At 39.2% G+C, this 14,260-nt stretch overlaps 1 protein-coding gene across 1 annotated transcript; it reads right to left on the bottom strand.

The window, feature by feature from the left end:
* Positions 1 to 899: 899 nt before the first annotated feature.
* On the bottom strand, positions 900 to 6,756 carry atf5b (activating transcription factor 5b). Its single transcript, XM_080428211.1, has 4 exons — positions 6,338 to 6,756; positions 5,435 to 5,689; positions 3,842 to 5,060; positions 900 to 2,226 (listed from the first exon to the last, which is right to left on the bottom strand). Exons 2-4 carry the CDS (start codon positions 5,577 to 5,579, stop codon positions 2,040 to 2,042), a joined length of 1,551 nt encoding a protein of 516 aa, XP_080284337.1. The 5' UTR covers positions 5,580 to 5,689; positions 6,338 to 6,756; the 3' UTR covers positions 900 to 2,039.
* Positions 6,757 to 14,260: the final 7,504 nt, after the last annotated feature.

Below are 14,260 nucleotides of genomic sequence, written 5' to 3'. Positions count from 1 at the left end.
AACAATTATGTTATATCACAATATTACGATATCCAAAATCCCAGACCATATCCATTCTCCCGTTGATATACTATCGATATATTGCTCAGCCCTAATGTGGCAGTGAAAGAGATATAGTAACATCATTATTTCTCTATATATTCATCTTTGATTCAAGTTTCTACATGTGAAACCTTTTGACTTTGAAACTATGTCCATAGGGTTTTTATTTCATTTATTCCAGGTAAGTGAAGAACAATTGCTTATTTTGCAATAACAGCCTATTAGAGCTGTTTATATGTGTCAGATGTGTAACCGTTAATATACTCTCTTAGTTCTTTGAAGTCTGTTTATGTATGTTGTATGTATGTTTTAACTACAGTAAGCAGATCAAGTCGTAAACTAGTTTTGTCGTACGGGTGAGCTTACAAGGAGAATATACCTGATTCTAAGTCTCCCTGCATCATTCCCCCAAGCTACTGTGATGTCCATACCAAATAGAAATAACCATGACATGTCAGTTCTGTCATCTTCTATTTGCATAAACTATCAGTTTGTCCTCCCAATAATCTACACAATCTAATAGAAGGGGTACACAGCTAGCTCAGCTGTCGGTCAAAACTGTGCTAGCCTTGATGTGCTGCCTTCCGGTGGTGACTACTCAGAAATTATTTTGACTGCAATGCAGCCAAACAAGAGGGGTGGAGAAGGCAATCAAGGGGCAGGGCATCGGAGTGTAAGGGAGGGGTAGAACGTGTTTTCTTACAGATCTCGCTATTCATCTGTCTGCTTAATTCCAAGCACGTTTCCTGTTCTACATTTGGTTGTGAATCGATACAAAACAATCAACATCGGTGGGGAAGATGCCGATTGAATTTATGACAAACCATGTGTGCTGAAGAACAGTCAATAGACAGAAATGAATGATACTACATAACTGGTTTTATTTGGCTGCAATTTTACCTGATCATTTCCTGACATTGACATCTCCCATTCCAGAGGACACATTGATCAATTGAAAAATAAGAATTCCCATTAAGTCGAACCGTTACCCAACAAATATTTATTGTTGCGTCAACAGGTGATTGTTTTTTCGCAAATACAGCCGAGAAGAATCCAAAGAAAAAGCCAGTGAATGTAGCGTGTTTTATCAGAGCGGAAACCCAAACCAAACCTGAGTGGAGGATGCTGGAAGTAAAACTCATGTACATGTCGGCAGTGGATGGGACTAAAAAAATCAGTAACTGGAACGCAGTGGAGAGCTTGAAGCCATGCAGGTAACAGAATATAGCCTTCATCAAATAACAATCACACATGCTTTTTCCAAAATCAAACATGCATCAGAGGGGTAGAGAAGTGTAAATACTAAACATTTTAGCAATACAAATTTCTTCGATGTTTTGCGGCGTTAGATAATATTTCTAGAGCATTTTAAATACTTTTTCCAGCGATTCCTTTTTATTTAAATTGATTGTTAGAAGCAAACGACGCATAATAAATGAATAGAAATAAAATTATTAAAAAAATTAAATCCAATATCGTAGCATGGATCTGCCTTGATGCTGCCAATGCGAGTCACGAAAAAACCACAAGCAAATTTCAGTCACTACTACTAATCAGAAAAGCGTTTCGTAAACGGTCAATCCTTGCAAGCGCAAACTGGGTTGTCACAAGGCTGTGTGCAGTGCAGCTGGTTCACAGTGGTCACGGAAGTTCAACCTCTCATCTCCATTACAAGCCACCTCGCTAAAGGCCTGACATACTTTTTTCGCTGTTACCCATTTGGAGATATTTGTGGAAAGGTAACTTTTTTGTTGACTATCCTCTCAGAACAATTATAAAGCAATTCTCTTTTTTAATTAGTTCCATTTTTTCTTTTTAGAAAATAAACTAACAAAATCATGCAGCTAACATTTCTTTTTTTCTTTCTGAAACAAAAAGAATGGTGCTCTTGGATTTAATCAGTAGTGCTGGTTGGGATCGGCTGGGTCGGATCTGGGTGGTGGGACAGTGGTTTGTGATCGATGGTGGTGAGTTCAGCTCAAGGGTGTTTTTTCTCTTTAGGCACTGCCGTCCTGTTTGAGGCGCTGACTACGCGCCTTGTACACCTCGATCAGTAAATCTTTGACGTACTGGATCTCCCTCTCCACTGACTCAGCCTTGTCGCGTAGCTCTCTGTTCTGTCCCTCCAGCCCGTGAAGCTCCTCCTCCAGAGTGTCAAGCTCCGCCCTCTTACGCAGTCTGTACCTGCATGGGACAAAATGCAGGGGTTGGTGGGTTGTTTTGTTGTGAGTGCAATATATATATTTTTATGTTATTTTTCAGCACTTTTTATGATTTAGTCTTTCAGAATGGAGAGTGCAGAGTGACAGGAAACAAAGGGCTAAATGAGGAGGGACATGCAAGATAAGACGGGAGTCGGATTTGAACTTGGGTCCTCGTAGATCACACAGAGCATAGTGGTTTGTGCATTTAAGCTACCAATGTGCCAAGTTGACCACTCATACAATTAAGTATTAATAATAATAATAATAATAATAATAATAATAATAATAATAATAATAATAATAATAATAATAATAATAATAATAATAATAAGCTTTATTTATATAGCACTTTTTAAAACAAAGTTACAAAGCTCTTAAAACAGCATTTGCTATCTGAAAATATATATCTTTACCTTGAACATGTCTAATAGATATACCATATTGCAAAGAAATACTGTAGATATTACATGATGTTTTCAAAAACTCTACCGCAGACCCTAGAAAGATAAATATAGACAAATATATATAAATGTCTCCCATACAGCTGTGTCTGTTATATATAAATTATATAAATTATATATATATATATATATATATATATATATATATATATATATATATATATATATATATATATAATTTATATAAATTAATATATTTATATATATATATATATTTTGCTGTATGGGAGTTTAACCAGAGAATATACCACAACTCTTTCATTCTCAGTGAGTATGATGATTTATACACAGATTTGTTTTTAATCTCTCTTTCAAGTTAGGGACTAAGAAGCTTAAACATTACAAATATGTTTATCCATTAATTAAAGGGTAAAGACATGATTAAAATACAAATGCAAACACTGTGTTTCATATAAACACTGAGTGAACTAAACAGCCTTCCAATAATGTTTAGGTGGGGCAGTATCTGGCAGGGTCCACGGGACTTTCCATAGCTCTTTACTGTCTGCAGGACATTACATTTGAAGACCAGGCTGGCTTTTCCAATAGCACGTCACTCTGAACATTACAGCTATCCAAATATAGACATCAGCTCTGGCTTGTGCAACAAAATGGTTGTGCACAAGTCATGGCTCCAAATATTTTTGATTTTGAGCATCATTAAGTCATGAGATGAGACCCAGAAAATTGTTTATTTATTTTTTTATGAGCATTATCCAAATTATTTATAGCGTAGTTGCCTCTTTGTAAAATTCATACATTAAAGACATTTTTAACCCTACCCCTAAGTAATGATAACTTATTTTAAAAGTGCTTATAAACATACTGTATATATTTAATAATACATTATTAATTACTAATATATTAATACTATTTTTTTGATTCACTAAACACTTTTAGAGACACGTTTTACAAAGTGTTTTACAAAATATTTAAAAAAAATGCACTATGTTTTTTAAATGACATACATTATGATAAACAATACTTCCCTCGGCTCAGGAGGAGCAGAACTGACCTTTTTTATTTATTTACAAAGTAAGCACCATGCATGTTTAGCTTATTGTTATGCTGAAATGAGAGCAAGAGGCAGTGAAGAGGGGGAAAGGATGTAGAGAGACAGAAGTCAAGCAGTACCTGTGAGCAGCAGTCTTGTTCTGGTCTCTCTTCTTCTGCTTCCTCTCTCCAGTGTGGGCCTGGCCCTCCAGGGGTACAGCCCCTCCCACCAAACTTGTCTTGAGGGAGCAGTGCTCGTCCTTTAGCCTCTGTGTCGGGCGGTGATGGATTGAGGCGCCTACCAGCGGTCCCTCGCTCTCCCCTCTGGTGGACAGACATTCATAGCTTTGGTCTGCAAGGCATTCTGGGTAGAGGTAGTGTCCGTGCTGGGGCTCAACAGCTTGTGCTTGTGAGGGCTGATCGAGGTCTCCTATAAAGCTATGATAAGGCTCTGTGCTGGCCATGGTCTGGTGAAAGTAGCTTTCACTGCCCACCATTGTGTCGTGGGGAACACTTCCCGAAAGTCCTCCTCCATCCTTGCTGCAGTGCAGGACCTCAAGCCCTGGACTGTCGTAACTTCCGTTAACCTTCACGTTGTGTGCCAACTGTCCCTCTCGCTTGTGGTGGCTGTCGTAGGAGCCACTGAGACAAAAGCCTCGAGCGATCTCCTCGCTGCAAAACATTCCTTCTGAGAAACAGTAGCTCTCCTCTTCCTTCAACGATAAAGCACATTCTCTGACCTTCTTAACACTACCAATGCTGTTCTTACTCACTGTCTTCAAAGTTGAGTAGTGGTTCACAGACAGCTCTGTGCTCCCTGAGTAACTTCCCCTGGAGCCCCATGTATCAAGTCCCATTTCTTCCCCAACTTTCACAGCATCGCTGATAATTCTTCGTCCATTGTTGTGATGATAGCGGTGATGATGGTGATGGTGGTAGTTGTACGGGGCGGGTCGTGCCAGTTTGCTTCTGCCGATGGGACCACCACAGAAGCTCGCCAGGTCCAGCTCCCCTGTTGCCAAGGAAACAACCACGGGGGCGGCTTCTGATTGGCCGGTCCCATATGAAGTGTAGGGTAACTGGTAATAAGACTGGGTGCCCATGGCTTGGGCGCCCTTGTCACATTTTGCAGATCTCTCTAATTTGGCCGTGGTGGACGTGGACTCAGAGCGGAAATAGTCCTCTAGCTGAGCCAGCTCCTCCTGCAGAAGAGAGGTCATGACCTCCAGGTCAGTGGGCACCTTGACATCCTGTTCCAGTGGCGAGGGCGGGAGGGATGAGCTCGGAGAGGACTCGGCCGTCGATGATACAAACGAGGACAAGTCAACTTTTTCCGTCATCCAATCCGTGTGACCATCACCTGCAATGAATGAAAGTAAATGGATTAAAATATAAATAAAACAAATAAGTCATTATTGTGTAAAAAAAAAAAATCATTCAGGGAAGAAAAGGTATTTTTGATGATTCAGGAAAAAAACATTTTAATCTCACGAGCCTTATACTGTAAAAAAAAAAAGTTAAAAACAAAACAAAATAGAATAAGCTAACAAGGTTTCATCAAATATTAAGTCGAAAACATCCGAATCGGACTAACCGATCATCTGAAAATGATTGAACAGCATCGTCTGTATATCCACTTTAGCTGTACTCACTGTACGACATTAGCTCCCGCTCTGCACTGCGGCTCCGACCTCCGAATGTGGGAAAATAAAAAAGCATCTTGTCGAAACTCACCAATTAAGTGCTGCCCCTCTGCTGGCTCCGCCCTCCTCTTGTGCCGTGATTGGTTGCGGCTAGCCTGTCGGAGAGAGGGAATGCTGAGGTCGCCCGTGGAAGTGGGAGTGGGAATTATCGTGTGAAGGATCGATGCTGCCGACATTGACGCCGGCGTGGCTTCTTTTTCGGCTGAAATGCTGAAAAGCGCAAACTGCGGTGCAAGAGTTCGGGCAACACGTCGCTGAGGACAAAATTGTCGGAAGACTTGAAGACCTGTTGACAAAAATGGGAAAAACATGAAAAATAAATAAATGTAATATTTTGAATTTCCACCAAAATTGCACATTAAAAAAATATATAAATAAAAATGATTTTTTTAATATTTAGAATGATTAGAATTAGTTTTAAAGGTCTAAGGTCATCATTTCACTGTAAAGTTTTACTTCACTGCACTCTTTGAAACTACATTCTGATACAGTAGCATGATTTTACATTAACATGAATAATAGTGTCTTGAAATATCTTTAGATTTTGGTTAAAATAGCAAACACAATACCAAAACAATGAAAACTGTAATTGCCCCAAACATAAAATACAAATTTGAGTTATTTTGATATTACAATACATTTTTTGTTTTTGTTTTAAACAATTGTTTTAAACGTCCACATTGTAAACATTGTGGACGTTTACAATGTTTTGGTTAAATGAAAACAACATTCCTCCTCTATGGGGAAAAAAAGTTTGATATTAAACTTTAATAGTGTAATAATAACTGAAATAAATTATCAATGAGCAAAACTAAACCCATATTATCCACAAAAGTTTATTTACTGCTTTATTAAGTAAAAATCACTTTCCCAGAGACCATGATGATAATTCTCAAAACTTTCCAATGTCCCCATAATAGAAATATTCACTTACCCCATCATTTATGAGTAGCCTTGTTTCAGAGAGAGACACAAAAACACCCTTCTGATGACAACGGTCACAATTTAAAAAGCCATATTATTTCCTTGCAACTCAAGGATCCTACATACATGGAGGGCTATTTAGGCAGAATAACAGTTGCAGACAAAGTTTTAAATCCGCTACTTCTTCAGCAACTCTTAATGCACGGACCGCATCACAACAAGACATAGATCCATGCGCGGTTTACAGAGTTCAGGCTTCCAGTTACGTCATGAAACCAATGGGACTTTCCGATTACCAAGAGACTTTTACCGAGTTTACTTACTGCTACAACAGCCAAATATAATATACTCTCCCGAATCACAATCCCTTCCTGTCCTGGCAATAAGAACGGCACCTACAGGTGATCCCCCTTTTCGAGCTTTCCGTGTGACAACTAAAGCGTGTCAAAAGTGTTCAGACTCAGAATGACACGAATCAACAGTTCGGCAACACATGGTGTCTGTGTTGAGGGTAACCATAAGCCTCGCCCCGAAACACGCTCACCCCCCATTTATTTTCGCGGACTGCTCGAAAAAGCGGTCCTTGTATTCTTTCTTGTATTTGTTTAACTGAGGATAAGGTTAGAAATAAGTTTATGGCTAGGCATAGTTTTACTGAGGTTAAGTTTAGGAATACGGTTCAGCTTCAGCATTGCAACAGTGGGTTTAGGCATAGTTTACTGAGGTTACGTTTAGGAATACCAGGTGGGGACCGTTCCGAGGTCGCCGGATTTGCCCCGGGTTGACTGTGTTTTGGGGCGAGCGTTTTGGTATTCGCGTGAAGCACTACTTTCTCTTGCGCCGTGGAGGAAGGACACACACGCGGTTGCAGTTGGAAGGTGTAACTTTAGTTGCAGTCCTGTTGCATCAGATCCGCAGGGGATTCGCTGAATGCTGTAACAATGTAGCCACATCATTGGTTTAACCGGGGCTAAGTTTTCTATTGGTTTAAAATCAATCATACAATCATTGGTCATTATTGCTGGTTTCAAAATGATGGGTTGTACATTGTAAAAGTCTGAGGTCAATAAGCCCGCGTCCCAGAGCGCCCGCCTGTAGAGAGAGCAGATAAATGAGCTGTGAAGCAGGCTCTCTGCTGCTCTCACTGTACAGTACTGTGCTGTGAATGATAACTTTTTAGCTACATAAACTGTTTAACACTTAAACCCCATAAGGGTAACCGGAGTCCCTCAGGGCTCAATACTAGTGTATTTTCTGTTTTCTGTTATTGTGGGGAAATAACAGTTATTAAGTTAAGGAAATTTCCCACATTACTGATGGTTAAATGTAGCCTAATATTCAACAGGGAAATGAATTTAGGAAAATGCGAACAGTTTAGAAATATATAGAATTTAGGTCTTGAGTAATTTCGTTCTGTGTGTATGCATTTTACCGATTTGTGTGTGTGTGTGTGTGTGTGTGTGTGTGTGTGTGTGTGTGTGTGTGTGTGTGTGTGTGTGTGTGTGTGTGTGTGTGTGTGTGTGTGTGTGTGTGTGTGTGTGTGTGTGTGTGTGTGTGTGTTTACTCACCTATCACCACCATTCCTGGATGTGCGGAGGTGTGTTTCTCTACTAGTAATTGTGCTGTAGGGAGTGGACAATATTTTGACAGCAAGTAAGGGACACATAACACACACACACACACATGCACAACACTTGGTCTGGATGTGGGGTTTTTATGCAAACTTAAGTTTTTGTTACTTTCAACTTCTCTCCCAAATCTATGGAAAGTGTGTACCTGCTTCTTCTGTCTCTTTCCTGTCAGTCCACTCTGAATCCCAAAAGCCACAAAATAGTTTATGTCTATAGAGCTGGAGAGACCCCTGTTACTGAACAAACATCCTATATAGCATTTATTATTATCGGAAACCTTTTCGAAACAAAAACACATGACTTAATCACATGTTTGTGTGCATGGGGTAGACATAGCTGAGTGGGTAGAGAGGCTGTTTGGGAATCAGAAGGTCACCAAAATATTTGGTAATTTTATCGTCTCAGGTTTTTGTGAGCACCCCGGACAGTTTTTAAGTTACTCGATTCAGTATTTAGATATTTGATATTCATTTTATCAGACACGCCCCCTTCCTATACAAACCCATTGTAACTTCAAACTCCATTTTAACCATTCTGGTGACTCATACTGCCCTCCTAATACGTGAGGGGGCCATGTTTTTTTGATTACTTTTTTTTTGTATTTATTATTTTTCATTTTCCCAATCTAAAAAAAATGAAAAAAGTAATTGAAAAAAACACGGCCCCCTCACGTATTAGGAGGGCAGTATGAGTCACCAGAACCAAGACGCCAGACGATAAAATTACCAAAACATTTATTGAAAGTGAAATATCCAATGTGGTATTAAAAAGGTCTTAAAAGTCCTTAAATTGTCAGAAATGTACAGATACCCTGTATACACGTATCCTGTATGTTGGTTTGTTCACTGTTGAGTAAGAAAACAATATCTAAATACTGAATCGAGCAACTTAAAAACTGTCCGGGGTGCTCCCAAAAGCCTGAGTAGACGATATAATTAGAAAAAATAATAATTTGAAAGTGAAATATTCCTTTAACTCTGAGAGTTACACATCTGGATACTGTACATTTTACTGTGCAGCAGGTGATAGACCATCAACACATTAGAGTTTCAAACAAAAATACTGTTATATTGACTGAGTAGGATGCAACTGAAATAAATGTGCAGGAGAGACTGTTCCTGAGACTGAGGGGAGCACAGTATAGCATTCGACTTGAGGTCAACTTTCAAGTGACACTTTCACAACAATAGTATAGTATAGTAAAGTCAAGGGTTCCCAAACTTTTCAGGCCGAGACCAAATCATAATTGAACTGGGGGCCCCCGACCCTGACAAGCACTGGAATTAGGCATCACATTTAGTTTAACTCAGTTCCACAGATAAATATTGTGAAAATAGCTGAACTGCAAGCTCATAGACCGGCTATTTTCGCAATGTTTGCCTCTTTCTTACGGAATATTTGACAATTTGGCCAATGTGGTATTAAAAAGGTCTTAAAAGTCCTTAAATTGTCAGAAATGTGCAGATACCCACTTATCCTGTATGTTGGTTTGTTTACTGTTGAGTAAGAAAACAATGTTGCACATTAAGCACATCATCTGGGGACTCCTCAAAATAATTTTGGGACCCCCCTGGCGGTCCCGACCCCCAAGTTTGGGAACTGGTATAAGTGAGTATAAGCATGGAGTCTGAGTGTTGAGGTTTTACAAACAAAATAAGCTACAGTACAACAGGTAATTTCACTAGTATTTGTTGGCTCTAGCTCTGTTTAAGTTGTATCAAGACTGGTTACACTCAGACAGAAATGTGTGCAGAAATGAGTGCAGACACTAGGTAACACAACAATACTAAGAAATAATGTGACAATAATTTACTTTAGCCTATATAGTTTTAATAATAATGTATTTATGAGTTTTTCAGGTTTTAATAACACAGACACAAAACAGGTACCGGTACATCATCTATTCACAGTGACACACAGCTTCATAATCTCAACATGAAATTAAAGATACAAAAAAAATAATTAAATAAGTAATTTAAGGTCATGGAGTAATTATAAAAATGCCAGATATGTATGGTAAATAAGTTGAGGCGAGTACTAAGTCAAGAGGGGAGACATACAGATATTTCAGCCGGGAGCCTCGTAGGGTGTGTCTAATTTTCTCCAGATGCATAACATGCTGCACATCCCCAATCCAACGAGAGTGAGTGGGAACAGAGGGACCCTTCCAGTACACAAGGATTAACTGCCTTGCCAGCAGGGTTAAAAAATGCCACAAATAGAAAATAAACAACATTTTGTGCAGATGTGACTTGGCTGGTAAGACTCCAGACAAAGCAACAAAGGGGACTGGTAGGGTGCAATGGGGACAGAGGTGACTTTAGACAGACTCCCAAAATGAATAAAGAGAGCGACGCGCCCAAAACCTATTATACAGAATCAGCAGGGGCCTGGCGACTTCTTTCACATAATGGATCTAAGTCAAGAAAAATCTTTGCCATATTACACCATAACCAGTGTAACCGATGAACCACCTTACACTGCAGCATCCCATGCCCGGCACATATGAAACCCTACCTTACATTGCAGCACCCTATGTCTGGCATATATGCACCCTATGATTCACTTTTAAACGGCAGCACCCCAAGCCTGATACATACAGTATGCATGCACCCTATGATCCACCTTAACCTGCAGGGCCCCAAGCCTGGCACATATACTGTAGGAGTGGTGAACCCAAGCCTTATGGTCTAACTCTTCCCTCAAGTCCTGTGACCAAATTGTAGGTCAGGTGAGAAAATCTGAGGATTGTAATATCTCCATATCTCATTATAAAATATAATATATATTTTTTATATTTTATATATCATTTTTTTTAAAGTGGATCTTGTTTCAGAAGTGAATCAATAAAATAAGTTGGGATAATTGCCTGATAGCCTGGGAAATGGATATGAACAAAATGATGGACTGAAGAAGAAATATCATCTATTTTACCAAATCTATGAAAGAACCAATGTCCACATTCAGGTAACTGATTACTCTAATGCCACAGTTTTTAGGCATTGCCCAATGCCCAGTACAGATGGGTAGGGAGATCGTGTTTGCATGAACAAGAGATATAAAGGAAATGAAGTGCAAATGCAAATTTTAAGGCTGTTCTTTATGTTCTTGGTGAATTTGGTTGGTGGTAACAAACAGGGTGAGCACAACAGACCTGAAAATGATGCCAGATTTATACTTGGTTGCGCCCTGCGTCCTGCACTGAAAATAGCCCATCTATAAGCTCACAAGGTGTCACATAGTGACACCTTGTGAGCTTGTAGATCAGCTATTTTTGGTGCACGATACAGATGCACAACAAGGTATAAATCAGGCCGGAGCACAGAGGCTGATTCAGTACAGAGCCATGCAGTAATACAATCCTTTATAGAATCAATATTCTGCCAATATAGTGTATATTGGAGGCCCAAAAATACAGTTGGAAATTACGCAGAGTTTAGGTCTCTGCGATGCTTGTTTACAATTCTTTGTTTAGGAAAGCTCGAAGTCCAAATATTTCGCTTCCACAAGTGACTTCTATACTGGCTGTATTATTGAGCAATTGACAAATACAACTTGAAACTCTGAGACTAATTCAGACCTGGGGCATGAAACTTGATTGATTGATTGATTGATTGATTGATTGATTGATTGATTGATTGATTGATTGATTGATTGATTGATTGATTGATTGATTGATTGATTGATTGATTGATTGATTGATCAGCCAAAAACATATCATTAGATTTTAGTATCTTAATACTAAGTTGTATCATGTACAATCCTTTTATAATTGTTATGTTATTTACAACTTCATCATCTAAAAATGAAGGCAATAATGACATTGTTTCAAGATAAAGATAAAAGGTTGGACTTTGGAGTGGTGGTGATGAAGTTGTTTACAAAGCATTTTCAAAACCTCTGTTCCAAAATGCATTTCAAACTCAAACGGAATGAGATAATGTTATAAACTAGAAGATAAACAACTATAATTTAAAGGCAATTATGAAAGAAAAAAAGATGATGATTTAGCTGGCCAGAAATCATTACCAAAGGATGCTCTGAACTCAGAAAGGGTTAAAAGTTTTGACGTTATATAGTTTCCCGTAGAGATGGACAAGTATTGTTTCTGGGACACTCACAGTTTCTTCAGCGAGTTAACTTAATTAAACAGATGATGTTCTCCTTCAGCGCCTCCATGCGAGTGGTTATGGTTTAGAGTAGGAAGTTGAACTGTGGATGTGTTCACTACTGAGCCGTTGATCTCCAACAGATGACAGGCACACAAGCTCTTGCACAAGTCAGGCGTCAATTCAACTGTCTCGTGTGTGCTGTCCTCCAGGCTTGTTAGCACACTATAACAGGAACCTGTCAGCCTCTCTCCTAAATGGACCCATCATTGTAATAGATGAGGCCCTGGCCTGTGGTAATATCTGCAAATTTCAGCAATTTGTGGGCCGGTGTAATCATTAGTGTACAGGGAGTAGAGAGGAGAGAACACACTGCCCTGAGGTGTGCCTGCACAGCAGTCGCTCAACCTCAGAAACTGTCTCCTTATCTGTCACAAAGTCACTGTTCCTCTTGCATACAGAGGTGCTGATGTCCTACTGTTTGCATATCTTTTTTTTTAAACTAGTAATCCACTAGTACCGACTTTTATAAATGCATCTTTAATCTGATGGATATTTTCTGCACTACCCGTTTGCATCTTGTAGGCAGATTACTGTAATCCACACGTCATCTGACCATGTAAATTATCTTTGCCCTTTCTTATAAATGGGCCATTGTACCTTCAGAGAGGTTAGAAAGATGCCTGGCATTGTAGAAGGACAGATGGAGGTCACAGTAGATGGCTGACAGCCCGTCTGTCCTGTTGCCCTCATTAGTAAAACTACGACACCACTTCTGCCTGTCTTGAGTTGCCCTGCCTCCTCTCTCGCCCTTCCAGAGAAACCAAAAACTGATTGAAGGAGCCAGGTCTTCCTGTTGCTATAGTAATAGGCAACACTCTCTCACCCTTCTCACAAACATGTTTTTGTGTCCCTGTAGTCATTGGTTCGGAGAACCCCCCCTCTGTCTCCCTATGCTCCCTATGTTTACAATGTTCAAATCATTATTTTGCAGATGGTGCAGTTTTTATTATGCATGGCGTACCTCTTTAGTCGCTTTGAATTTGTAATCGTCCTTGGGTCATGGAGACCATGGAATGTTACAACAGTATGCACATAGCCTGGTCGACTCCAGTGTTCTGTATACATCCAGGTTTTTGTCTAATAAAATAAAAACTAAGTTGATGAATTTTCTTTTCTTTTTTTTAAGAAAATGTTTTTCTGTCCAATTGTAGACATTTCGGGAAGAGTGTCCGCTGTGACATAAATATCATTGAAATATTCTGAGTTAGAATTATTTGTATTGATTAGAAAAGAAGCAGGAAACTGTAATTAATAGTCTAATCAATGTTAATGTACGGGTACAATGCATATTGAAGCATCCACGATATTGAAAATAATTCTTGAGAGCAGAGAAAAAAATTGTTGGTTGTCAAAATAAAAATCACTTGAATTAAAAATCTCAAAATATAGCTGAGAATGTTAACATTCAGCACATGTTGCTGTTGCCCAAATATCATGTGAAAAGTTTGCATCAATTTTTTTACTATGATTTACTGTACATCTAAAGATCAATATAAAGTATGTCAGCATATATGCATATCTGCATAAAGTTGATATATACTGTACGTAGATAGATTTGATAGAAAATTGTCATAGTCAACTAAATGTTACATGCAGTCTTTGCCATCTTTTCATGGTTTCAGTGTCAACTGCAACAACATTGAATGAACAATAAATTCTGTTAAGTTGAATTGTGGGCTTTGGCATTGCGGCAAAATTATTGCCTGGCGTTTGCACGGTATTGCCCTCCATCTGCCTGTTGTTACTGTACAACCGTACGAGAGATCTCTCCAACCGTGCACGGTTGTAGGGGGAGAAGCTCCTTCAAAGACGCGGGCGGGCGGGCATGCACTACTCTACCATGCCACATTGGTATCAGTTACACCATAATTTCATCACCAGCCCTACTCCCAGTGAATCCCGCTTACATTAAGTTTTTACAGGGGATTGGCAACACAGAAAAAGAGGAACATGGAATTGATGAGCAGACCCTTCAGACCTATTCTCACATGGAGTGTTGGGATCAAACACATTATACATTTTTTATAACAAACAAATGTATTTTAAAATGAGTTAATTGTGTCAATTGTGAATTATCTCTCTTTTGTTTCCACAGTGGGAAGAAGCAGGGGATGAATAACAGCATAGGAA

The sequence above is a fragment of the Gymnoscopelus braueri genome, assembly GCF_963280865.1.
Source record: "Gymnoscopelus braueri genome assembly, chromosome: 5".
Lineage (NCBI taxonomy): Eukaryota > Metazoa > Chordata > Actinopteri > Myctophiformes > Myctophidae > Gymnoscopelus > Gymnoscopelus braueri.
The sequence above is the reverse complement of the archived record's forward strand: the minus strand, read 5'-3'. Positions and strand labels throughout refer to the sequence as shown.

Bases quoted from the DNA above. Each gene is read 5' to 3' on its own strand.
- atf5b (XM_080428211.1), bottom strand. From the start codon at position 5,579: ATGTCGGCAGCATCGATCCTTCACACGATAATTCCCACTCCCACTTCC. The intron at 5,061-5,434 runs GTGAGTTTCGAC...CATTCATTGCAG, and splicing joins AGAGGGGCAGCACTTAATTG to GTGATGGTCACACGGATTGG. The intron at 2,227-3,841 runs GTACTGCTTGAC...TGTCCCATGCAG, and splicing joins AACAAGACTGCTGCTCACAG to GTACAGACTGCGTAAGAGGG.